General features: G+C 37.0%; 2 protein-coding genes and 1 long non-coding RNA gene across 7 annotated transcripts; 2 read left to right on the forward strand and 1 right to left on the reverse strand.

The window, feature by feature from the left end:
- The first annotated feature begins 16 nt into the window (after nucleotides 1-16).
- Nucleotides 17-3,756, forward strand: LOC147523507 (uncharacterized). The gene is made up of 4 exons (XM_086598903.1): nucleotides 17-1,512; nucleotides 2,319-2,426; nucleotides 2,509-3,110; nucleotides 3,200-3,756. The coding sequence occupies exons 3-4, from the start codon at nucleotides 2,823-2,825 to the stop codon at nucleotides 3,281-3,283; spliced, it is 372 nt and encodes a 123-aa protein (XP_086455029.1). The 5' UTR covers nucleotides 17-1,512; nucleotides 2,319-2,426; nucleotides 2,509-2,822; the 3' UTR covers nucleotides 3,284-3,756.
- A 251-nt stretch (nucleotides 3,757-4,007) lies between these two features.
- LOC147523508 (uncharacterized) lies at nucleotides 4,008-5,110 on the forward strand. The gene is made up of 3 exons (XR_015196513.1): nucleotides 4,008-4,174; nucleotides 4,269-4,680; nucleotides 4,777-5,110. It is a non-coding gene; the product is annotated as an uncharacterized LOC147523508 (long non-coding RNA).
- Nucleotides 5,111-12,484: 7,374 nt separating this feature from the next.
- Nucleotides 12,485-27,822, reverse strand: LOC147523509 (ENTH/ANTH/VHS superfamily protein). 5 transcript variants are annotated; one of them, XM_086598923.1, is made up of 16 exons: nucleotides 27,622-27,822; nucleotides 27,017-27,142; nucleotides 26,866-26,935; nucleotides 18,098-18,195; nucleotides 17,552-17,693; nucleotides 17,375-17,475; nucleotides 16,976-17,059; nucleotides 16,763-16,813; nucleotides 16,595-16,660; nucleotides 16,382-16,447; nucleotides 16,150-16,230; nucleotides 15,945-16,022; nucleotides 15,071-15,226; nucleotides 14,871-14,946; nucleotides 14,382-14,500; nucleotides 12,485-13,118 (listed from the first exon to the last, which is right to left on the reverse strand). In XM_086598923.1, the coding sequence occupies exons 2-16, from the start codon at nucleotides 27,113-27,115 to the stop codon at nucleotides 12,762-12,764; spliced, it is 1,644 nt and encodes a 547-aa protein (XP_086455049.1). In that variant the 5' UTR covers nucleotides 27,116-27,142; nucleotides 27,622-27,822; the 3' UTR covers nucleotides 12,485-12,761. The 5 variants fall into 5 exon arrangements, with proteins under 5 accessions (XP_086455049.1, XP_086455041.1, XP_086455048.1 ...); XM_086598915.1 differs by having other exon boundaries at nucleotides 15,071-15,229; nucleotides 27,622-27,718; XM_086598922.1 differs by lacking the exon at nucleotides 27,622-27,822 and adding an exon at nucleotides 27,533-27,597.
- Between the last annotated feature and the right edge of the window lie 96 nt (nucleotides 27,823-27,918).

A 27,918-nucleotide genomic window follows, 5' to 3' on the forward strand; every position in this document is an offset into this window, starting at 1 on the left:
TGGAAGAGTGAAAATATAATGGACTAGAAGTTGGAAATGCCACGATTGTTCAGTTTAACAAATATGAAACTTGCGTTCCCTTTTTTGGCCTTCCAGACTATTCTTGTTTTGTTTCATTGCTCCGAGTTTTTTCTGGCCTTCCAGACTATTCTTGTTTTGTTTGGTGTTTTCCCTTTCTGTTTTGCTTTAGCTGTTGCATGTGCGGTTAAAGTTAAAGCATGTCTATGGCTGTTAGGGTCCTGGATAAGCAATTGACTTTTTATTCCTTGATAGCTCGGGTTTTCAAGGAATATTGGTCAGGTTTCTTAATGGTGGTCGTGAACTGCTGTATGTGCAGATCGAAGGGGCACAATTTTCAGGATATTCTATTTGGGTGGGTTGATGGCTTGATGCTGCCGACTTGCTGTTCTTAAGCGGACTGTGTAAGCTCATTTTGTGAGTTTTCTTGTTGACTACCTATTCTTAGGTAAGACGCTCATCAAGCATGCACGAGACCCACCCATGGATAGGAGACAAATAATGACTTGTGTTTTTAATCTATTCAATAGAAAAAGGAAGGCAAAGAATGCAAAATTGAGGAAGACGCAGGCAAACATTCGACTATAGTTGCTGCTCTTGCTTTACCTCGCTCTCACTGTACAAGGGTGAATCCTTCTCTAAACCTGTATAATTATGAAATCCTGCTACTAAAATTTGAAAATCAGTACCAGGAATATGAATGATAATCTCTGATTTTGTTGTTGCTTACTAGTACTTAAGATAGTTTACCAAGAAATGAGGCTCACCTCCCTCATTCAGAACCAGTTACACTAAACCACCCTCAAATCGTCCCAACCCACTAAACCCCCCACTTTTCAAACCGTTTATATATAATCTCTCTGTTTTTGTAAAAATAATTAGTCCTGTTATTGTTAGACCCCACACCCCACATTGTGTTGGGCCGGGGTCTGCCCATTGTGTTGGGCGCAACTTCGAACCATACACCTCCCAACCAAAACACAGAACAAACCGACAAACAGGCAATAGCCAGTCACCACCTTTCGTCAAATTCACAAAAAATCGCAAAAAAACCTACCAAAACCAAAACCAAAAAATTGTGCAAGGACAACTTCTCCAACAATAACGCCTTTTCAACGACAGCAGCAGCAACAACAGCAACAACAACATCAATCTTTACCTTCACATTTTCATCTCTTACATGTCGAACTTCTACTTTCTTCATATTGCCTAGTTTGTTAAAATAGTGTTTGGGGCAATGGTTAAAGTTCTATTTTTATTGATTATTGTCAGTTTTGATATGCCCCACTGTGTTCATATGCTGTTAATTGATCTTTTGAGGGTTAATATGTTGTAGTTGGTGGAGAATTTGGCGGATGTGATTGAAAACGGAACAAGGGAATATTATTTTTTATTTTTATTTATTTTTTGTAGATTAATGAGTCGACTAGCAATTTTGACAAGTGCCAACAACTTTTGAACTTGATTTCAGGATCCATTAGCTCAAAGGCTGTGGTAAGTTATCCTTGCACTAGTTTTTTGTCTTATAAAAATGTGAACTCGTTATGTTTTGATTCCAAGTGATCATGTTATCTCGTTTACTGACGGTTACAAGTGATCATGTTATGCCGTGTGCGTTCCATACTACAAAGATGTAGCGGCATTTCCTGCGACATATGCAGAAGTTTTGACACTTGGGAATCCAGAATATTCCCATCTTCCCAAGCCACCAAAGTGTGTTCACAAATATCATTTTATCAGCTATATTATTTATCTTCATCCTTATTGTCATCTTTTCGTCGAAACTTTTAGAATTTTTGTAAAAAATAGTTTTTCATGTAAGTAGAATGTTTTGAATGTAACTTAACATTGTGATATCTCGACTTGTCGAAATTAGAAATGCATCATATCATATGTTAGGAGCAGTTCAAGTCTTATTATCCACCAAACGGTATATTAGTAAAATGTGGTTGCAGGGCCCAATTGGTTTGGTTGGCACTTGTAAGTGTGAGCACACCATGAACGGGTAGAGAGAATATGATAAAGGAGACGAGTAAACTACCCTAGCCCACGTCCCCACCCCCACCCCTGGAAGGCAAGGCTTACTAGTTAACCCTTTTTCTATTTACCTTGACTGACAAAACAAAAAAGATCTCAGGATAGGAACTAGAATAAGTTCCTACGGCCACGGCCATACATGCTACATTGTGTGGGCTTGATATGATTAGGATCTAGCTATTTCTTTCAAAGTTTTCCATATCAATATTAAGTGAGGAGACATGAGATGTGAATTTATCATGAGTACTGTTTTGATTATCTAGGTTACATTTGTTTCAAGTGAGCCGCTTCCCCCTAAGTTTGCTCATTCCCTCAAGTACGAGAAGTTTACTTACAATCTCTACATCCACAGCTTGCTTCATTTTGGTCAAGTAATTATCATATCAAAATATTTTTATTTATTTATTTATTTTTCCAATTTACTTATTATTCATTTATTTGGATATTTTGTAGCAATGCCTCGAACAAAGAATGTGAATAATGTAGCAAAAAGTGTTTTCATGGGTGCTAAGAAGTTGTTAGGTGGGGGGAGTAGTAGTTCGAGTCGCGGTGACCCACCTGAGAAAAAAAGAGGAAGGGAAACAACCACCTCGGCATCAGTTCGTAGAGGAGATCGGAAAGCGGGATGATCCCAGTAATGTAGTTGTAAGTGGTGTAGAGTTAGAAAATCAAAAGAGAAGAAAGGAGACATTTCCAAGTGATGTAGATGTAGATGTAGATATAAATTTAGATTTAGAAATGTAGATATAGATGACGATGACATAAATATGGATCGTGGGAAGAGTGTAGTTGTAAGTCATGCTGATAGTGAAGAAGATGATGAAGAGGGTGTTGATGATGCAAAAGAGGAGAATGACGAGGATAAGGAGGACGCGGAGGATGAGGAGGAGGAGGATGACGAGGAAGTCCCTGTACCTGTACCTCTAGTGAATATTGTGAGAAAGTCTAACAATGATTTGGAGTTCCAGAGAGGTGTTTATGGAGGTGGCCCTCGTGTGCCACATCTGTTGTATGACTATGCGGTGCACGTGGCTCGCGATGTTTGGAAGGGGCAGGTAATATTATCATATAGTGTCTATTAGTATTTAAATTTTTTATTACGAAACCTTGTGCATACATTAATACTGAGTTTTTGTTGTTTTAGGCGGAGCGAGGGGTGTTGAAGTGTCATGGGCACCTAAACAAGTTAGTACAATGGGATATCGTCGGAGAGTGTCGATTGTTCTAATTTTCACTTGGAGCTTCAAAGGACCAGCTTATGTGCTCTGGTCTTAGGTGTATACAGGCATCAGGATCCTGTGTTGGTCTCTACGTTTGTGGAGAGGTGGCATCCAGAGACCAACACGTTTCATATGCCGTGGGGTGAGATGACAATCACGTTAGACGATGTTTCCCAACTCTTAGGAGTTCCGATCAAAGGCAAAGCAATGACTGGGGACACTGATTTGACCCTGGAACAGACAAAAAGACTCCTCCACAAAGGTCTTGGCACCATGGACAAGATAGATGCGGAGATGAAATCCAATAAGTTCACTTCCAAAGTTAGGATGGATTTCTTGATTAAGCAATTTGCTGGGAAGGTAACGGATGAAGATTTACGTAATGAAAATGGGGTTGTTGTGAAGAAGGCGTCAACCCAAAAAGAGTTGCAGTTTGTTGTGAGAGCTTATCTGTTATTTTTCTTTAGATGTACCACCTTCACCGACATCGCCCTGAACTGCAGTTCCGTTTGTTATCCGAGATCGCTTTTGAAATTTACCGAGATCGAGACTACGCGATGGGGTCTTTGCCTTCACCGGGCTTACTTGTGCGGGTCTTGGGACTGCCACAAGTGCCAAGGTGAAGGGTGTTTCGGCTATTTCACTCTCCTACGGTATTAGTTTTTTGTTTTTCTTTTCAATGTCAATTTTATTTATCTATTACAATGTTAGCGGGTGTCTATATTAATCTAGGCATGGATTTATGAGTACTTCCGGTGTTCGCCATTCCCAAACTTGGACTATCGGTTGAGTATGTGCGTGCTCATAGGTACTTAGTTACTTTCGATCTTTTTTATGCTAGCACAACAGCTGCATTGAAGCATACCCGAGCGGTAATTTATAATATGACTTGTATTGATGTAAGCATTTTTGTTTGTAAATAGTTTTATTTATTAATTGATATTATAGTATGTGGTTAATGATTAATTTCCTCGATCATATGCTTTTTGACAGGTTTTAATGGTATCCCTATGCTGAAGTCCGAGCTACACGCCCGATGGATGAAATAACATTTTTCGAGGGATTTATATGCTTTCTTGATGATGTCGAGCAATACAATGTTTCAAGGGTTGTGCGTCAGTTGGGTCATATGCAGTTTGTACCCTCAGATCCCCCAAGACCAAAGACCTCGACACGAACTACTTCCGGACGCGGGTACGATGTGAAATTTAATATTGCATCTTCCTACTGGAGTAAATGGCAGAATCACTTGATACAACTTGAACATCGAAGACCCATTGCGTCTTATCCATGGGAGTGTGTGAGTAGATACATGAGTTGGTACGAAAACAATAGTCATATTCAAATGATAAACCATGATCATCCTAATCACTACTCCCTACAGAGTCTTCCATATCATAATTTGGTGAGTTAATACGTTACAACGTTAGTTTTTGTTATTTTTTGTTTTATTATTTTATAAATGTATATACTAATGTATTTTTCGTTTTAATTTTGACAGCACCCCATTGTCGATGAAATTTCTCGCTTGCTCGATCAAGGCCTACAATTGGGTGGGACTGCGATTCCAGACGATGCACGGAACGAGTTCATGGAGACATACAATTTGACCCGGTGCAAGTTCATTGGCGGACGATATCGTGAAGGAGCATAGGTGAAGAAGCAGCATATTCTTGAGCATTGATCCCAACTCTTGGAGTTCTAGTAGTATAGGGATGTTTAGGTTTGTTGCTTTTGTTGTAAAGAGTGATGTTGTGATATTTGTACCCAACTTTATGAATACTTGATTTTGTCGTATGTTATTTCAAAATATTATTTGATATTATGTGATTCTCCATTTTATGTGTTTGGTTTTGAATTTGGAAGTGTTAGAATTGTTGGAATATGGAAGTTGAATTTGGAAGTGTTAGAATTGTTGGAAGAGTCCTTGTTGGAATATGGAAGTTAAGAAAAAAAGAAATTGAGGTTCGCCAAATTTCAGTCCCAAACGACTTGGCCACACCGTTTGGGAGACCACACCGGTCAAGAGGCCAAAAAATAGAACTCTATGTTTTTCAAAGTTCAAATCCCAAACAACATGATCACACCGTTTGGGACTTTAGTCCAAATGGTGTGGCCAAGTCGTTTGGGACTTAGTCCAAATGGTGTGGCCATGCCGTTTGGGATTTGAACTTGGAAAAAAATATGAAGTTCTATTTTTTGGCCTCTTGACCGGTGTGGCCAAGTCCCAAACGACTTGGCCACACCATTTGGACTAAGTCCCAAACGACTTGGCCACACCATTTGGACTAAGTCCCAAACGGTGTGGCCATGTCGTTTGGGATTTGAACTTTGAAAAACATAGAGTTCTGTTTTTTGACCTCTTGACTGGTGTGGCCACATCGTTTGGACTAAGTCCCAAACGGTGTGGCCAAGTCGTTTGGGACTTAGTCCAAACGGTGTGGCCACACCGGTCAAGATGCCAAAAAACAGAACTTCATATTTTTTTCCAAGTTCAAGTCCCAAACGACATGGCTACACCGTTTAGACTAAGTCCAAAAAGACACGTTTGAACATCCAAATCTGGTGGTGGTGTTGGGTTACAATCAGACTCTTCTCAAACGTACCTCTAATCTCAGACAGCTGGATCTCTAAAATCGGGTAGATCAAGTAAAACATACTTAGAAAATCATGTCTGTTTGTGTTTCCTAGAACACGTTTCACCTGAGCATGAGACCCTTCGACTCTATTGGTCGTTGTATTCCCAAAGTGAATGTGTTGATCTGTCTAACAACATACGAATTGATCCTTGTAAGGCAACCAAGTCTCTCGCAGATAACTAACAAAATTGGAGCCCTCAACCCTATAGTGTTTTTCCAAAGTAGCAATTTTACAGTTGAAGATATCCTCAGTCCTCAATTTCACTATAGTATTCCACGAGAACTGGCCTTTATCTACAAGTTCTATGGTGGGAAAAAAATCATTGCATTTCTGAAGGACGCACATAGAGATATGCCATCTACAGAGATGCTTGTGCGCGTCAGGAAACACAATATCAGCAGCACTCATCAAGGCCAAGTCTCTGTCAGACACGATCACAGATGGCTTTTCTTCACCCAGCAAGTCGTTAAACTGATGCAAAGCCCACTCATAGTCTATCATTGTTTCGGACTGAAGAAACACTTGACAGACCATGAAAGACTTCCAGGTTGAAGTCACCCCCACAAACTGTACATAAGGCCATCGATACTTATTGGTTTTGTAGGTGGCGTCTATGATGAAAACTTTTGGAAAAGTCCGGGCCATTTTAACACCATCCGGATGGGCCCATAACAATCCCGTTATCTCATCCGTATTTGTATCCTCTCTCACCTCCTTGAAATAATGGTTTTCTGCTAACAACTCACGCAATCTCTGCATTTGCGAGCGATCGTTCATATCCAATGTCCTCACTTTGTGCTTGGCATTATAGACTTGACATATGCTAGATAGGTTATCAGGAAACCTATATCTGATGGACTTCAAAACTTCTTTAGGCTTAACTCTATTTTGAGTCATCTCTGACAAGAACTCGAATTATGGAACGGTCAGTCGAGTAGCAAATACATGTCCTTCAAGGGTCTTCGCCAATGGATAGTTGTGAACACCATTAAGAACGACAATTTTCCAACTATCGACAGTGCCGCATTGGAAAATACATCTTAACTTAAATGGATATCCACGTTTCTTAGTTCCCGTATTTCTCTTATTAGCCTTGGACCTTTTTGTGTGAACGATACACGCCCGAACTCTCGCAAGCTAAATCTAGCCTTGGTACTCGGTTCCCGTTAGCATTCTGCGACTTCCCAATTACCACAACCACATTACATTATTTTCTCCGAGCAGTTGCCAAACCAATTATGTCATTACATGTATGAAATACCTAAAGATATGAAAGAAAACAACAATCAATAAACTAATATAATTTCATTTAGAAAATAAAAGCAAGTGAAAACAATGCCTACTATGTAAATATTTCTATTGTATCCATTGAAAGTGGTTGAATATCATCCACGTCATTCGAGTTTCCAAAGTTCTCGAAACACACCGAAGGATCCTAAATGAAGAACAGTTGTTAATTGATGTATTATGGACCCCGTAAAGACATATCCACACTGTTTGGCTTAAGTACCAAATGCCACAAACACATCGTTTACCACTGTTTGTGTTTTTCTATGTTCAAATCCTAAAACGACATGGCCACACCATTTGGAATAAGTCCTAAACGGTGTGGACACACCGGTAAAGAGGCCAAAAAACAGAACTCTATGTTTTTCCAAGTTCAAATCCCAAATGACTTGGCCACACTGTTTGGGACTTAGTCCAAACGGTGTGGCCACACCAGTCACGAGGCCAAAAAACAGAACTTTATATTTTTTCAAAGTTCAAATCCCAAACGACATGGCCACACCGTTTGAACTAAGTCGCAAACGGTGTGGCCAAGTCGTTTGGGACAGTCCAAACGGTGTGACCACACCGGTAAGTTTTTTTTTTTAAGTCCAAATCCCAAACGACATAGCCACATTGTTTTGGACTTAGTCCAGACGGTGTGACCAGACCGTTTGGTGTGCAATATGAACGACCTAGCCGGGTCGTTTAAGCCTTGGGTGTTCGAATTTTCTCTTTCAGTCCTATATATTACTATACACATGCATAATTACTACTTGTATAATTACTACATGTATAATTACTACATGCATAATTACGTTTAATTTAGATTTACCTTATTCTTATTAAATGCATCATCATCCATTCCTCTATTTTCTTCACTTTGAACTTGTTCTACATTTTCTTCCTGAATGGGGTCACTTGGAACTTGTTCTACATTTTCTTCTTGAATGGGATCACTTGGAACTTGTTCTACATTTTCTTCTTAAATGGGGTCATGATGCATTACATTTTCTTCTTAAATGGGGTCATGATGCATTACATTTTCTTCTTCATCTTCATGTTCTAAAATGGGGTTGGGCTCTTCCATTAGTGTTTAGTGTTTGTGTTAGGATATAGTTTTCTTTATGGTTTAAGGGTTTAAGGGTTTAAGATTTTTGATGGTGGAAGAGAAGAGAATAGAAGAGAAGGGCTGAAAATGTTGCAACAAGTCAAATTCACATTAGTTTGGGAGGTGCCCAACACAAAACAACTTTTGGGGCCAATGACACATTTGTAATAATTGTTTTTGTTTTTGGGGTCTGCCCAACACAATATGGGGTCCGGCAGTAACGAATACCAATAATTAAACCCGGTCTAATTTTAATCTCTTCACCAAAATTGTTTCCTTTTCTACCTTTTCATATATGGGGGAATATGAAAATAAAGATTTAAGATTGAAGAACACTGAGGATTACGAGAAAAAAATAAAAATGAAGAGCACCGATTGAATAACATCGAAACAGTGATGTTCTTGTTTCGCCATTAAAGAAACAAGCTTCCATTTTCAATCTCTCTCTCAATTACCTTCGATTTTTATCAGTAATCAATTTCGATAGGTTTGGTTCGATCTCTCTCTCAATCACCTTCAATTTTTTTCTAGACAGGAGCTTGGTTTGTTTGAAAGATTTGATTTTGAATCTATTAACTAAATTTCTTCAACTGTTTTAGATCTTCTTCAATTTCATCTTATTATTGGGTCTCAATCTTCTTCAAATTAATTTAATAGATTTATTGATGTCATCTCAACTTGTGGGTTTGAAAAAATAGTTCCATTTTTTCTCTTCTTCTATATTTTTTTCTTTCTTCCTTCAATTTTTCAGTGTGCAAATGTATTCTCACTATAAATTCTACTATGTAAATATATTTTTACATATGAGTTTTTCTATGTAAATTTATTTTTGCATACTCGTTTTTCTATGTAAATATATTTTTGCATACAAATTTTTCTATGTAAATTTATTTTTGCGTAGTATGCAAATTTAATTTTTCAAACTAATTTTTTATGCAAATCTATTTTTGCATAGTAGTTTTATATGAAAAGTTGTTTTTGCATAAGAATTTTATGTTGTGGCTTCTTAATTCATGAAAAGTACTATGAACTCTGCTAATGTCAAAATGCATGACATCCTTCACGATAATCTTCTATAAGTGGTTGGTGAGAAGATGGCTACAGGAGAATTACTGAGACTTTGGACGATGCTGATGTTATAAAGGCCAGCAATCTTAATAACTCTTAATAACTCTTCAGACGACTTTGCAGCTTGGGATAAAAGTTTTCAAGTGGTTGAGATGCTTGGCATGAAAGTGGGTTTTTTACGTGCCGAATGAAATTAGCCTGATATCTGACATAATATATGTAAATGTATTTTTACATAGTCATTATATATGTAAATCTATATTTACATAGTAACTTGACCTATGAAAACTTAAATTTACATAGTAAATTTTTGGTAAAAAAATTTCCCAACACCTGACAGAATATATGTAAATGTAAAGTATAAAAGTTGTTCTCTATGAAAATGTAAGATGTAGACACAATCACTGAAGTTTATCTTGTATCGGTGGCATCTAGAATGAAGCAGAATAACACAAGTTCACTATTATATTTAGGAATTATGGCACAAATAACCCAGGAACACAAATTGCATAAATTTATATAATTGGGCATAAGCGGCAAGGTTATCTGGCTTCCTGATTCTTTCACCATATTTAGCACAACCTTTAACCTTTCTGCAAAGGTCACCGGGATTTGATTCATTAAATGCGTCAGCTATGTCGAGCTCCAATTTTAAACTACTCATTGCAAAAAAACACACTCAAGGAAACTAAAACTTCATATTAACCACTTGTATAGATACAACTTGGTTCTACTTGTAGATCAATAATAAACAAGCAAATGTACCCCATTCAAGGCATGGAATATGTTTACGCTAACAAAGTTTCTAATCTAATCAAAACTAAACCAAGCTCAGAGACGACGATTATTTCCCAAGGCATGGAATTCACTTAGGATTAGGTGGGCGGCAGTTAGCAGCGGAGACCCTGGAACCCCATTCAAGCAGCCTTGTGGCAGATAATCTCAATGAAGCACAAACCATCCTTCTTTGCTCTTGTTGCTGTCTCAATTGCTTCCACAAGCTCTTCCTCATATCGAAGATCTAAATGTCTTGTATAGCCTATTCTCGTTTACATTCTGTTATAATGACAGAAAACCAATTAATAACAAAGATCATCTATGCAAAATTTAAAATACAAAATTGTATTACTATACAAATTTAAGAATGCAGAGTATAAATATTATGCAAATCTAAGAATGCAAAGTAAAAGTATTATACAAAGTTGAGAATGCAAAGTAAAATTACAACCACACATTACATAAACATGAAAAAACAAATAAAAAATACTGTGTAAATTTAAGAACGCAGAGTACAAATACTATGCAAATCTAAGAATGCAGAGTAAAATTTAAGAATGCAGAGTAAAAATACTATGCAAAGTTAAGAATGCAGAGTAAAATTACCACCACACATTACACAAACATGAAAAAGCAAATAAAAAATACTATGCAAATTTAAGAATGCAAAGTAAAAACAACTACGAAAATATAAAAATGCATAGTAAAACTACTACATACACAAACATAAAAATCTAAAGTTGAAATTGCAAAACTATGAAAACTTTAACTAATTTTAACAAGATTTGGTTTGTTCGTAGTTTTTGGAGCAGCCATTTTCTCAATTTTATCTCCATCTCTTCTAGAACTTGAAGGTTTGATTTTAAGAATGCAGACTAAAACTACTACTCAAATATAAGAATGTAGAGTAACCACAGACTACATCTTTAGAGATTTTGTGAATTCAGTCTGCAAATATAAGAATGCAGACTAACCACAGACTACACATTCAACTTCAAGACTAAAACTACTGTGCAAATATAAGAATACAGAGTAACCACAAACTACATCTTTAGAGATTTTGTGAATTTAGTCTGCAAATATAAGAATGCAGACTAACCACAGACTACACATTCAACTTCAAGACTAAAACTACTATACAAATATAAAAATGCAGAGTAACCACATACTACATCTTCAGAGATTTTGTGAATTTAGTCTGCAAATATAAGAATGCAGACTAACCATATACTACACATTCAACTTCAAGACTAAAAGTAATATGCAAATATAAGAATGCAGAGTAACCACAAACTACACATTCAACTTCAAGACTAAAACTACTACGCAAATATAAAAATGCAGAGTAACTACTAACTACATCTTCAGAGATTTTGTGAATTTAGTCTGCAAATATAAGAATGTAGACTAACCACAGATTACATATTCAACTTCAGTAATTAAATTACATTAAAGATGCTTATCCATGCAAATGATGAGAAATATAGACACTTTGGTGGAGAACATCCAATTAGTTTCATCACTTCTTTGGGGAGGTGGAAGAACACGTACCAATCAATAATCTACCATAAACAGTAAGAAAAATAAGTAAATTGCAAGTTTTTTCATTTCAAAAGATTTGAGTAATCTTTTGTCAGGAAATAAAGAGAGAGTAAAAAAAGTTTATGGTGGTGTCGGGAAATAGAGAGAGAGAGAGAGAGAGTAAAGAGAGGTGAGGGTTGTTTAGGGTGGTGTTGGGATAGTTTTCGAGAATATTTTTGTCAATTTATTTTGTTATGAAGAATAAGAGGTTCAACTTGCCTACTGTGGTAACTCCAAAAGCTAGTCAGTACTCTTTTCGGAACCTACAACAATAGAAAGAGGAAAGGTAGGAGGCAACAGACCGGATATTTCACGACTTGCAGTCAGGTCAGACAGTGAGGGCAGTATAAGCACCATGGCACTGTAGCGGCGACACTTCTTTGCACACATTTAGAGAAGGAAATCAAACTGCCTCTTCAAAGCAAAGCATGCAGATTAGTGCAGGCTATCTGTGTTAGTGTTCAAAGAAAGCGAAACTTTGTGGACAGGGAAAAACTTGCATTTATAAATTTGAATCAAAACTGGTTCAGATTTTTTTTTCCGCAGTAAACTAGAAAAATCAAATAGGAAGAAAGGAGAACTTCACACATGAAACTGGACAATTTTTTTTTTTTTTTTTTTTTTTTTTTTGCACGCAAATAAGGACTGAACAAAAATCAAGATCTATTAAAGGAAGAAATACAAACTTGACACAACCGGAGTTTAACACTAACTATAAATAAATTAATAAATACAAAAACGTGTAAACAAGAATGAATAAACACGGTTCACAATAAATGGAACAATGTTATAAGTTCCAGCCTGAACACTAACAATAAAAAACCAGGTCCAAAAATTTCCCGTGATCATAGTAACATCATTATTACAAGAAATTGTTCACAAATAATCAATGATACAAAGCTCCTTTCCCACTCCCATTTAAACAATATACTCATCTAATGACTGCACATACACGAAACATATGGTACATAAGTAAGTTCTGTCCTTGGCTTTCTCGTATCCTCTATATGAACAGGTTTGCCAATTTAGGTTTCTCCAGGCTTCTAAATAAGGCCTGTGTGAGGATTGTAAGCTTGAACAGGCACACCTGCTCCATATGGATAGGCTGCAGCTCCATATGGATTCCCAAAAGGATTTAAAGACTGCTGTTGCTGTGGTACCATCATCACCATCTGTTGTTGAAACATGAAAGCTTGCTGTTGGTGCACCATTGCTGACATTTGCACGGAAGAAGGTGCAGCAACTGCATTGGAGGCAAGAAATGGGTCATGCGCTACTGGTTGCATCACAGGACCTGTCATGGGCATTGGCTCCCAGGGATTGTAGCTCACATTCTGGTTAGGTCTTCGCAGAGCATCGTCATATAAGCTGTCTAATGTCATCTTGTCCAGTCCACCAGCCTTCATTTTAATTAGTCAAAAAGCATTAGGGCTGAAATATTTTCTCCAGGAGATCCAACAATTAACAGACTTTAGAAATCAAGAATAGAGATGGGGATCAAACTTCCTATCCAATCAGTGCTTCAACAGTGAATGCACATGGAAGCAAGAAAATGGACGAATAAATTTGTTCTATACACATACTGCTTGCTGTTATAGTTCTTTTTTGGTTTGGGTGTGGTTATCATCATGGGTGTGCATTAGATTTTTGAGCGACATTTTGAACAGTGGGCTAATAACAATGGATATAGCAGCCTAATTCTCACAGTATATCCGCATAGGTGAAGACACAACAACACCCATCTCTCTTGAAGAGACTGAACCCCTAGCAGATATGAAATCGGGTAAGCCATAGCCCTATAGTCTGCCTCAGCACTCAAACGAGCCACAAGGCTTTCATTAAAAAACTATGCCTACTCAAGACGTTGTCCCCGTTACGTTCAATATAACCGATGCTCCTTACACTGGGCCAATAACATTGAATATAGCAGCCGGATTATACAAGATCTGATTTTGAACAAGTGGATAATTGCTACTTGTGTCAAATCTACAGACTAGAATACTGTGCTCAAGCTGGGTATGTTTATTACCTATGTTCCAGTGTCAACATTCTTTATCTGTTTATGTTTGGACGTGATTATCAATATGTGGGTGTATTACTGTGTTAAGGTGTAGTATGTAAGTTGGTACATATTCTTATGCAAGTTGCCCACAGCTTAATTATACTAATATACAAGTATGAGGAGAAAAGACCAAACATAGAACAGGCCAAACATCATTCATCTCTCTGTTCTCTCCATTTTCTTCATTTTGTACAACTTCACTTATACTGAAAAAAGAATGATATGGATGGATGCACGTATTTAAATACTGGTCATATGCTTTTGACCAGTGTGAGCAATCAGATGGGAATTACGGATGTATGAGTACCTTCTTATTGTTTGGTAATACTACTACCCATGAACAGAAAATAAAATATAAAATGACAAGCACAAAGGGAAGAAGTATTCTAGCTTGCTTTATACTTGAGAATTTTTGAAAGTAATGCAACTATTGACAATGCATTTTTGTTCACGGGAAAGTTAATTTTAAAGATCAATATGGAATTAAACGAATAGAAGATACACAGGAATTGTAATTTGGCAGAATCTAGTTATACTTGGAAGGTGGATGTAGGAAAAACCAAATTCTAGAAAAATACAATGGAGAAATTGAGACACTTACCAGTTTATTTGCAGATGCAGCACTCTCATTTGAGCTTGGGGCAGTAACAAGTGCCAACTCCCAGCCTGCTCCACTAGCAGAATTGTAACCAGTAGAGGGGGCATCAGCTGAAGGAGTAGCTACAGCAGCAAAAGAAATTTTAATTTAGTTGAGCTGCAACTTGACTCATCCAAAATTTCAAATATTATGAGAAGAAACTTTAATGTAGTTGAGACTCGAGCAGACCTGCCAAGTCGAATTTAAACCCAACGGTTTCAACGTGGTGACCGAGATATGGATATCACAAAAGGGTAAAGGAAAACTTATTTCCTCACTCAAGTAAAACCTATAGGGGGTTATAAGTATAATTACTCTTGCAACTTCCCCAAAATAATCTTTCAAATCTTTCTATATACCCTGTAACTTATTTATTTCTCTTCATCTTCTTTAGTTGAAATCTTAAGTTAATTGTAGATTTTGCACTATCAATAATAAGATGACAGAGATTACCAACTGGAACAATGGCAAGAGCCAAAGCATTTTTCTCATCAAGATCCGAAGCATATGGAGTAGCATCATTCAATCCCTGGAAGCCATGTGATTTTCAGAATTTTCAGCAAGGATCACAAATTCCAACTAATATACAAATTGGTAAGAGACAAGCATACCACCGTAAATCATGAAAGATGTAAACTGGTTTGACTAGTTACCAATAGGTCAGGCGGTTCAGAAACCCGAGTTTGAATTTCCACTTCAACTGTTTCTGCTGGAGGGGGAGATAGTGGGCATTTGGTCTCCTCTTCTGAAGTTTTATTGTACTCAATGGCTAAGATCTTTTTAGGAGCAGCAATTTTGTCAACAGAAACCTGCTTAATGATATGAAAAAATCACAGATGAGGGGAGATTATTTTATTCAAAAAAAAAAAAAACATTGCAGGGCAGGGCAGTATGGCAAAGACTTCCTTATTGGATAGAAGATGGATTTGGGTGAGATACATAATAGGAATATAGCATCAGTTAGTGACCAACTTCAACATTGACCAATCAAACCAGTAATTCTTAATCATAAGAAATTCCCACAAGTCAATATCCCCATGTTTTTAATACTTCTACTCACAAGACCATTTTCCTTATTAAAAAAAAAACATTTGTTAACAGTTAAGACCATTTGTCCATTTGTTGACACCCATATCTGTCCAAACTCATCACCTCTGTGACGAACAAAGACAGCTAGCATGAACACCATGTAGATGAAATTATAAGTATTGCAAATGTTTCAAGCTGTATAGCCACAAGAAAATGACATCTCCATGTACAGCTGAAAGCAATTATCACCATGTTACTCTATTCTAATCAATAAAATGGAGATTTTACCCTCTGTCTCAGATATACTAATAAACATTTTCTTTTAAATGAAACGGTGTTTTTAACAAATTAACATGATGTTACTAAGAGCAGAAAAGCAGGATTTCAATTTTTGGTCAGCAACAATTAAGGACGGTCAATTTTAATTTCGTATAATGATGACGCATTTATACATCTCAACAAGTTTTCCTGGCATTTAAGAATAGTAACTGTCCCTACCTGATTACTGTAAACTGATGAGGCTCGTGGAGCATCTCTCACATACTCTTCCATAGCTGTTAAAAATGATGCTGGGGCCTGCATTGTTGATAAGCAAAATAGTTTAGTAAGGTCTTGTATAATAGCAACAAATAGCCTAAGCTGTTCACTTGTTCAGGTATCCATTAAAAAAACATTCAAAAGGCACCAGTAGAAAATCAGAAACCTGTTCAATCTTGATAAACCTCTCTCCACGACCAAGATCGATGCTTTTGCATATTTCGTAAAACTCAGACAGTCTCTCCGCCTGGAACTCGAGGGGAAAAGAAAAGGAAATGTTATGAGGCTAAGACAGTTACATCATAACATAGCAGAGCCCATATAAGATATCTCCCTAGAGAAAAGAATACAAGGATATAGGAATTAACAATATAAATAAATATTGTGACAAATGATACCTGCTGACCCGCCCTCCGGTATATATCAAGTGCTCTGACAGCATCATGGCGTGGCATCTCAAAGAACTACCACAATCCCATTAAAGAAAGCATTAAATTGCAGAACGGCATACTAAACATCCATTACCAAATAATTGACTACAGCGCCACTAATAGCAGCATAGCATGCCACAATGAATTGCAAACTTTAAGTTTAAAGGGGAAGGACTATACCTTATCAACCATATTAACTGTACCCTCACTAATAGCACTGTAAATTTTCTTGCTTTCTGCAGCAACCTATTTGACATTACCGAAAAGGAAAAAAAGAACTGAAGTTACATTTTGCAAGAATATCATCCTAGAGAAATAACAGAGATACATCACATGTTGGTCAACTACCATTGAAAGTGCTAGCTGAATAACAAAATTATAAACCGCTGCTCCTTGTGGCTGCACATCAAAAATCATAAACAAATTTTAATCTTCCACTTATTTACTTGGAGAAATTATGTAGTTGTGTGAATCTATTAGGTTCTATATAGTTCTAAGACATGGAAGAAGTATTTAATTTGGTATCCCTTGACACTTGAATGGAAAATCGTCAATGTGTACCTGGCAACCAAGAACGCGAAAAAGAAGTTGTTGCAAAGCTGGTATTTGCTCAAGTAACTCAGCAGTATCCAGATCCCTTGTTCTCTGGAGATAATATCCAAACCATACATCATCATCAACTACTACAGATAAGAATATGTATGGATTTAAACAAATGTAAAAGGAAGAAGCAAAAGGGTAGAAGATTAAGTTGATTCAGAGAATGGTCTGTTAAACTGAAGAAGATTTGGAATAAAAATAAGAGAACCAACACAAAGGAACAAAAGGAAACATCAATCTTCATTTTCTTTATGTTTGGTATGAATAGAGATGAATTATTTTGTGGAAGATATTCACTCAAGCAAATATCCAGAACAAAAGTAGAGTTTGAGAAAGACAACGTTAAAATGAAATGCTTACTGGGGGATCTGTCTCAACATCATACTGCAGTATACGGAAACATTCGAGCCTCTCCTCCAAAAACAAAGCATAAGTACGCACCCATGTAGAATACTCCCAAGCTGAACATTAAGCAACAGATATTAGACCAGATATATTCCTTTCTCAAAACAAAAGCATTTTCAGAGAGACTAGTACCATTAGGACTGGAGTCATCCTTGAAATGTGCAAGGTTGAGCATGTGGCTGCGACTCCTGCCATAATTAATGAGTTCCTCACGGAATGTTGGATCGACTTCCCTCAATGCACGATGGATGACAATTAAAGTTTTCAATGCAACCTGAAGAAAAAGATAACAGAGTAAGCTGGAAGTTAAAATACACATCAAACAAGTATATAACCCTACCAACATATGCAAGGAAAAATCATGAAATGTGATCATGTTTCAATGGTTCTGAAACTTTATCCACACTTTTTCTGTCAACAAGATAAACCTAGCTACCACTTGATTGATATAGGAACACTGCCACTGCCATTAAGGCCATTTCAGTTAATTCTCATTTCTTTTAACTGTTTCAAGCAATTCGTTTTTCCTGCACCTAATATCTCATGAATCCAGCACCATCTACTTCTATGTTAAGCTCTCTTCACTATTCACTACTGAATTCCAATAGAGACGAATGAAAAAATAATTAAACAAATAAAAAATAGAAAATAGAAAAGCCACTTTCATGATTAACATACCGCCCAATTATGAGTCTTGGCAAGACGCCTGGACAGAGCATGTATGCAGTATGCAACATCTGCACGAGGCCTTGCAGCAGAAACAGCCAAGAATATAGCTGGAAAGCACCCCCCAAAAAAAGTATAAGATTGTGTTGCAGTTATATGTAAGAAGTAAGAATAGTGGACATGATTACATAATAAATTTGCACTATTAACTCATCAGGCAGTAAACCAACCAAATATACCGATGCGTAAAAACTATATTACAACACTAGCGGGAGTGTGTGATTAGCTCATTTTCCTTACTCAATTAATGATGTAATTTGTTGGCAGAAGCTTCAGCAATGGTTAAACATCAATTAAGTTTAATGAAAGAAACACCTAAAACTAAAGTTTAAATCTTCAACAAGAAGAACAATTCTCTTTAAATTAATATTCAACAAAAAACCACTTCAATGAAAGCTAACATGACTTTAAATAATAAATCATATTTCTAATTTTAATTGGAATCCAAATAGGAAATCTTACTAAATTACCTAGATCTAATACAAGTAGGAATCTCCACTAACATATTAATTCATTGAAAATAATCAAAATACTAATTTAGTCTAATTTAGTATTCATGCTCATGCATCAGTTAAGTTATTTAAGAAATTAATATTTATACATTATAAGAACTTGTCCGTTTCTACGTAATTGATTTTAGAACTCTTTTATTTGCTTATTCATTGAGGCAAGTAAAAAGAGTAACCTAAGGTTTTCAACTGCGTTCACATTATGCGAAATTGTGGCACTTCTGATGTACCTACCAAAACTTTTGGCATTTAGTCATTTATACATTTTTTTCTTTTGTTTTTCTACTTGCTAAAGGTAGATATCTAATACATATAAATAAGGAGAAGAAAAAGAGAAAACTATGTAGGATGAGATATCCTACATTACAAGAACACGAAAACAAGTAGGTGGACCCCAAAGGAACACAAGGAAACCTACCATCAAATCCCTTTACTTGTCCCAAACTTTCAGCCAAAGGAATATATGCCCTTTAATCGAAATAACCTCCTCCAGTGATAGGTATGTGTTGGAAATAAGGCTGGGTCAGACCTGATATGGATAAACGCCCACCAAGATAAGGATAAACCAAAGAGATAAGGATAACCACTAGGTATTGGGATGAGTGTAGGACTCCTAGCCTACATTAGATGAGTATAGGACTCTATCCTTAGCTGATTTTGGATAAGTATGGGACTCTATCCTATCCAATTTTGAGGAGGTGGGAGAGTTCTATAAATAGACCCCACCCCCTCACATATTGATCATCCCAAAAACAAGCAGAGCTCTCTCTCCCTTTAATGGTGGCCTCCAACGTTTTCTAAAGTAGAAGCTAGTTTTTCGTGGAGATTCCATAGGTGGTAACCTCCATTGCTAGCCATTGTCAGTTCTTGGTTCTTGGTTCGTGAACAAAGGTTGCTTCCCGTTCGTGGTTGGAACTTGACTCTAGCTAAGTTGAGAAGAAGAAGATCTTGAGTGTGCGAAGAACATCATCTTCTCCGGTAGATCAAAGCTTGAAACTTCGAATTGAAAGCTATGACCAAGGTACGATCTTCTGTTTCCGCTGCGCTATTTTATGCATGTGATATAGCGTAATTGTACAAATCGTAGGAATCATGCATGAGATATCGATAAAAACTCTACATTGGCATCGAGCTAGGTTTTCTATGGTTTGCATGTTTTTGTTTGTAGTTTTGATCTTGTGATCTACATTTTTTTTGAAAAACTGAGTTTTTTTTCAAAATCTTTTAATTAATTTTTAAATAATTAGGTTGTTTAAAATTAATTAGAAATTGCTTAATTTTTTTTTTGCAAAATAAATTATTTATGGGAAATAATTTGGCTATTTTTAATTAAATTTTTAGTGGAAATTTTTTCTAGGAAATTTTTTTTTCCTTAGAAATTTTTACATGGAAATTTATTTTCTGAGATTATTTCTCTAGAAATTTTAGGATTTTTCACATGTATTTTTTTCACGATTAAAAATTGACATTAGGATGTTTATTTTTACCATGCAGTAATTATTTAAATCTGGATTTTTACTATTGCATGTAAATAAAATTGAAGTAGTAGATTTTTTGTATATTCTATGTTATTGATAGTCAAATGCATTGATTTTATTTAATGGCTAGAATCATGCTAGTAGATTATCATGATTATCTCATATGTGAAAATGTGGATTACTTAGATTTATTTTAAGAGATGATTCTTATTCGTAGTATCTTTTTTTTGGAATTCAAACTTGATAGAATGGCACCCAATGGAAAATCCCCGTTTACCATGCTACCTGAAAAGGACTTATTAAACGATAAGAATTACAAACTTTGTTCTAGGAAAGTTAGGCTAATTTCGCGGATATAGGAAGGTCATTGACGTAATAACGAGACGATAGTAGCGTAACCTCGTAGAAGGATTAACCCAAGCTATTTATACTGCCGCACTTAAGAAGTACAATGAGTATATAAGCAAAGACACTGTTGCCCGAATTGCCATACTTGGCACCATGAGGAATGATTTCATGATGCAGTATGATGGCCTTGGATCGGCTAAAGAGCTTTGGGAAGCGATAAAAGGCGAACCTCGGGGTACGACCTCGCGCGGTGTGAGGAGGCTACAAATGAGCTTTGACAAATTTATCAAGTCGCCCCATATACCTCATGACCACAACATTGCGGTGATGAGGAACATGGTTGCCGAGTTAGCCCAAGCAGGACAGGTCCTGTCAAATGAACAGCAAATTCAAGCTGTCATTAGGTCTTTACCTAAAACTTGGGAACAATTTCGTCTTATCTTGACACATGACAACAGTATCACAAACTTTGCACAAGTGCAGAGGAAATGTGAGCTTGAGGAACAAGGCTTCTCAATGAAAAGCTTGTTGTTCAAACTGAAACAATGTTGTCAACTCCAAAAAGAGGAAGGCTCCTTGGAACAAGAAAAGTGGAAAAGGGAAAGACAAGGAAAAGGCCAAGCCTGACCCACAGCAAAAGAAACCTAAAAAGTCGATAGACATGACTAGTGTTGAATGCTTCCGTTGTCATCAGATAGGACACTATGCTAGGGCATGTCCTTCTCCTGTGATAAGTTTTACTTTAAGTACTGTCAATGTGATAAGTATTGTCATGCTGTCTGATTCATCACAATATTGGATTGATTAGATTCAAAGAACGGAGACCAAAAGCCGAGATAGGTCCCTGTTTGAAGATTTCCAAAAACTTCCACAAGGAACTCGAAGAGTCCACATGGGAAACCAAAGTGTAGCTGATGTTTTGGGCACAATCACTTGTAGGTTGGATTTTGCGAGTGGGAGATCCATCCTTATTGAAAAAGTACTCTTTGTACCCTCAATTAGGAGAAATCTTTTATCAGTTTTGAAATTACTTCAATAATCATATGTGTTTAATTTTTTCCAGAACTCGCTTGAGATATCTTTGAATAACAGTTTGATAAGTCATGCTTATTTAATGGATTCTTTTATGACATTACACTTAGCACAAACTGAAGTTTTTATGTCTAAAATGGTTGGTTGCCAATTGTGCCATGCAAGACTAGGACATATTGGACACAGTAGAATAGACCGCTTAGCAAGGGGAGGGTTGTTAGGTAACTTAACCTCGTTTAAAATGGAAAACACGGAAAGTTGTCTTCTTTGGAAAGGCCACTAAGAAACCATTTGGGAAAACCCAAAAGGCAACTTATCCTCTATAACTTATTCACTCGGACATCGTGGACCAATGAATGTAACAAAGAAGGCATGGGGTTTTGTATTTCATTACCTTCACGGATGACTATACACGCGCATGGACCGTATACTTGATGTCTCACAAATCGAGGCCTTGGATTGTTTTAAAAAAGTACAAGAACCTTGTTGAGAATCAACTTGATAGACAATAAAAGGCCTTAAGAACTCGACCGCGGACGTGAGTATCTTTCGATGAATTTAAGAAACTCGTGAAAATAAGGGTATAGTTAAACGACTAACTATTCCTTATACCCCTCAATGAGAGAATGGTGTCTCGAGAGAAGGAATAGAACCCTGTTGGACATGGTTAGGTCTATGATGGCTTAGGCTAACTTACCCATCTCATTTTGGGGTGATGCATTGTTAACGGCTGCGCACATACTTAACCTAGTTCCTTCAAAATCTGTGGACAAAACACCCTATGAACTATGGACTGGTAGACCACCCATTTTGAACTACCTTAGACCATGGGGGTGTACAGCCTTTGTCACTTCTCAAAATCGAGAATTTGGAAAGTTGAGTGCTCCTGGAAAGAAATGTCTTTATAAGATACAGTGAGACTTCTAAAGGGTATGTCTTCCTAGGGGAGCATACTCAAGGGCATGTCACAGAAATAGAAGCACGTAACGTCAGATTCTTAGATGATCAATACCCAATGAGGGGTGAGGTTGATAAGGATCTACAACTTTACGAAGTTGATAACCTTATAACTGCTGTTGAACAAGGCGAAAATGAAACTTTCATCAACCCTGATTCCAGTGACAATGGCATTGGTCAGCTGATTGGTCAATCCCAACCTCGTAAGAGTGTTAGAGGCCATATCCCCAAACGCCGGTTTGAGATTGAAGGGAGATAAATATGACCAATGCACTTACAAAAAAATATCGATGAATCTAAAACGTTCAGGAGGCTATTTCGGGTCCAATACAAGTAAGTGGATGGAAGCTATGAAGGAAGAATTAGAGTCGATGAAGAAAAACAAAGTATGGGACTTAGTTGATCTTCCTCCAAACAGGGAGATCTCTATCGGGGAACAAAGTGGGTTCTCAAGATCAAGAAAAATGCGGAAGGAACATAGACAAATTCAAAGCCGGGCTTGTTGCAAAAGGTTACACCCAAAAAGAAGGAATAGACTATGAGGACACCTTCTCACCAAGAGTGAGATTTGCCTCCACGTCTCCCTCTTGTCAATGGTTGCCCACTTAGATTTAGAGTTTTACCAGATGGATGTCAAAACTGCTTTTCTCAATGGAGAATTGTAAGAGAAAATCTATATGGATCAACCCACTAGTTTTTCAATCAAGGGTCAGGAACACAAAGTGTGTAAACTGAACAGATCCATATATGGTTTAAAACAGGGCCTCTGGCGATTGGAATCGAGATTCCATGAAGCTATACTTCAAGACAAATTCGAAATGGTAAATGAGGACCATTGCGTATATGTCAAGACATCTAAAAATGGTTTTGTGATTCTATCTCGATATGTGGATGACATTTTGTTAGCAGGTAACAACAAGGCATTGATAAATTCCATTAAGGAGTGGTTGTCATTAAACTTCGAAATGAAAGACATGGGTGAAACTAGTTATGTCTTAGGAGTTAAAATAATTCGGGATCGACCCAAACGCTTGTTGTCTTTGTCTCAGGAGACATACATCAAGAAAGTTTTGGAAAAATTCAACATGACTGATTACAAGCAAATGGATCTCCCAGTAAGTCTAGGAGAGTCTTTGAGTCTGAAATGTCTCCCAAGAATCCTACTGAAACTCAGGCTATGAAAAATGTACCATACTCAAGCACAGTCGGAAGCCTTATATATGCAATGTTGTGTACAAGGCCAGACATTTGCTATGCAGTTGGGTTAGTATCAAGGTTCCAAACAAATCATGGGGTCGCACACTGGAAGGCTGTCAAGAAGATAATGAGGTATCTCAAAGGCACCGTGGACTACTCGCTTGTCTACCAAGAGAAAGATCTTAAGCTGATTGGGTACTCCGATGCCGACTGGGCTGGAGACTTTGATGAGAGGAAGTCAACTTCAAAATATACCTACATAATGAATGGAGGTGGTATATCCTGGAGCAGCAAGAAGCAAACTTCCATAGCACTTTCAACTATGGAAGCCGAAATATATCATCTTTGCCGCCACATGGGAGGTCGTGTGGCTCGACGATTCATCAAACACTTGTCGGTGTTCTCAAGAGTCTTGAACCGGTTCACATCCGATCGACAAAGATGGTTGCTCTGCGATATGCTAAAGATCCAAAGTACCATGGAAGAACCAAACATATAGAGTTAAAATACCACTCACGCACGACAAATGATTGAAGAAGAAAGTGGTTCTACAACATATATCCACCGATCAAATGGTTTGGATCCATTGACCAAACCTATTCCAAAGGAACTCTTCCTTGCACATGTAAAAATGCTTGGGTTAAAGAGGATGTGATTATGCTAAGAACACTTTGATGGTTTAATGAATAAACGCGTGCATTCTTTTCGGATCGATTGCATTCTCATTTATCGTTAATCATCTCATATATATGTCGGTAGGGTTATTTGGTTTCACTCACATGAGCGGTCACTTCCATTTTAAACAATTGGGAGTTTTAGCTTGACAAGTCACTAAACCTTATGGGAAGGGTGGACCTAGTGCCAAGTCATGCCCCTTCTTATAATTGGATAAGAAGAAACAGACTTCATAGGGAAGATTCTGTCTAAACCTACAAACGGTTGTTGCCAAGTGAGAGCAAAGTATCCTTGGAATTGTCATTAGGGATGACAACACCAATATCTATTGTTGAGTAAACAAATTAGATACTCTTGCCATGACATGTTTTCACACAACATGTGTATAGTTGACCACCTGAGAGCAAGAAAATAAATATTCCTAAAAATTCTTGCTATGTGAGCTAAATTGATAGGTTTTTTGTTTAAAACATATCGAATGGTACCCTCCTTGAACTTTTGACCTTGTCAAAAAAATAAGAGGACTACTCATAACTTTGGTTTGCTCCTCACAAGCTCTTACTATAAAGCTGACCCGCATACTGGGAAGTTGGTAGAACTCTGACGATAATGACTTGCGTGCAAAGGGTAAAAGAACTGAAGGTTTATCACACAATCACTGGGATTCTACCTAGCCAGGACAATTGATGATAATTGTGAATCATGTGATACGTTTTTGACTTTATAGTGTAGACTCATAAGGATGAGTGCTATTTGTCAAAGTGATGAAACAAACAGATCTTGGGGTATACACACACTCTCCGGATATTAGGTTTTCGGATTCGTTTTCTTTAAGATCACTTTCATGGTAGATCATTATGTCGTGTTTTTCATTGCGACTTGCTACTTCACAGATATCATGATACGTGTGCTAGGGTCACACGAACCATTTGCCGTGTGAGACACACAAATGGCTGAGCATTCTACTTAAATGCTTCTCTTAGAAACCTTCTTCGCCGTTGTGGGCGAGTGGGAGATGTTGGAAATAAGACTGGGTCAGACCTGATATAGATAAACGGCCACCAAAATAAGGATAAACCACAGAGATAAGGATAACCACCAGGTATTGGGATAAATGTAAGACTCTATCCTAGCCTACATTAGATGAGTATAGGACTCTATCCTTAGCTAATTTTGGATAAGTATAGGACTCTATCCTATCCAATTTTGAGGAGGTAGGAAAGTTTTATAAATAGACCCCCACCCCCTCACATATTGATCATCCTAAAAACAAGCAAAGCTCTCTCCCCCTTTAATGGTGGCCTACAACGTTTTCTAAAGTAGAAGCTAGTTTTTCATGGAGATTCCATAGGTGGTAACCTCCATTGCTAGCCATTGTCAGTTCTTGGTTCTTGGTTCGTGAACAAAGGTTGCTTCCCGTTCGTGGTTGGAACTTGACTCTAGCTAAGTTGAGAAGAAGAAAATCTTGAGTGTGCAAAGAACATCATCTTCTCGGTAGATCAAAGCTTGGAACTTCGAATTGAAAGCTGTGACCAAGATACGATTTTCACATTTCATTTACTTATTTATTTTATGCATGTGATATAGCGTAATTGTATATATCGTAGGAATCATGCATGAAATATCGGTAAAAACCCTACAGTATGTATCATCAAAACGTCACTTTTTTCTCTACAGCCAGAGTCCCCACATACTGACAAAGAGTATGCTACTCTACAACATACTCATTTCCAAGGAATGAACTCTCTGGATCCAGGACCGAGAAGGACCACAGACTGATAGATTTACAATGACAACACACCTTCCACATTGACTACCCATATCATTCAATCTCACAGTTTTAACGGTCAGACACAATCTCGGTCAATGCTCCTGTTGTTAGAGTAGTTCATTACCCTTTCCATTTTATATTGATTCGTTGTTTTCAATGGAGTTTTAAAAAGAAACAGAGAATAGGAAAGGTGAAGCAGGAGAAACTTGAAGAGAGCGAGTTAAGGGATTGTATTTTTGGCAAATATGGGAGGTATGAGGGGTAGTATAAACAAGAAGAAACAGTATTTTGAGCCTCATGAAGAATTATTGTCACTCGTTCAGGTTTTCCTATAGAGGCATGATTTCAAATTAACCATGGGGACAAATGACATGCGCAGTTAGAGTTGTTTAGTGTTTAGGTTTCTTAGGTTTCAAGAAAGTAGAAATGATATTTGTTGTGTCTTATAGCCTCATATTAGAGACTAGAGAGATTGATTTTTGGAAAGTAAAGGAATTAAGTATATGAAAATCGCCACTGACGTCTCTTAACTCTTAAGCTTTCGATCCCTTTTGCTATTATTTACTATAGATTGTTTAGTGATTATTACTCGCTTCTGTTCCTTTAGTGATATTAAAGTGGAATTAGAGGCACATTCCTAATAATCAACGGCAAGTAAAGACAGATGGTACAAGTTCAGAAAACGTTATGCATGTTGGATAGAGTGGAAAGTACAAGTAATATATATACAGTGAGAGATTCAGATCCACTTACCCCTTATATGTTTTTCCTTAGCTGGGCGTTCGACATGGTTTGTAGCTCTAACAATTGCAATATCCAATTCCTACAAAACCTCTTACTCCTCAAAAAATGTAAAACAAATTTGAAAAAACATGGATGGTACAGGCCATGAAACGTATTTCACCTTGTAATCGCTGTTAACTTTTGCCAATCCAACAGTTGTGGAGTCCTTGATGGCTCCCAAAGCTTTTCTCAAGCTATTCTGTGAACCTCCCACAGACATCCTCTCTTCCAGTTATAAGAGTCTAGACTGATAAGAGAAGCATTGTTATCGCAAATTAGAGTATATAAAACACCATATCATTTACCGATGAATACAAAGTTGTGGTTGACTGACATACTTGTGGGTAAGCAAATAAAATCAAACTAAAATACTCCAGATTATAGGTAATTTACTAGTTCCATTTATCAAACCACCATTCAAACGAGAAACTATATATGATCATTAACTATATACATTAAAAGCATTTAATTTCATTAGTCTGTAAGATTTTCCATGTAAAATTATTGAGCTAGCTAGAACAACTAATAATTAAGTTGAGACATACAAATAAACATCATCATCATCATCACGATCATGTATAAGTAGTAATAATTAACATGCAAGCAAGCTAAGATCTATTCATTTTGGAGGACTTACAAGTTGGAGAGAGATCGATCTATAAAGTCAAACTAAACTATTCAAATTCCATAAAGAAGAAAGTTTATATATAAAACAAATATGTATACCTTTTCAGAGAAAAGAGGAGGAGTCGGGTTCGGTGGGAAGTTTGAGACGACCAAAAGGGAAAAGTTCAATAAATAAAGTGAAGAATAGTCTAGTCTTGGCTGAGTAGTACGTACTTGGTTGTTATATAGTAATGAGAGACAGTAAAAAAAAAAAAAAAAACAACAACAACAACAACTTGTTCTTTTTGGAATTCTATGTGTACTGTGTCCAAAGTCCAAAACTCTTTTTGGTTTGGTGTGTTGTTGCGGTACATAATTTAGCATCCGGTTTGACGTCTTCCTTGGTGGGCGCTTTGT

This window comes from Coptis chinensis, chromosome 1 (genome assembly GCF_015680905.1).
Source record: "Coptis chinensis isolate HL-2020 chromosome 1, ASM1568090v1, whole genome shotgun sequence".
Taxonomy (NCBI): domain Eukaryota; kingdom Viridiplantae; phylum Streptophyta; class Magnoliopsida; order Ranunculales; family Ranunculaceae; genus Coptis; species Coptis chinensis.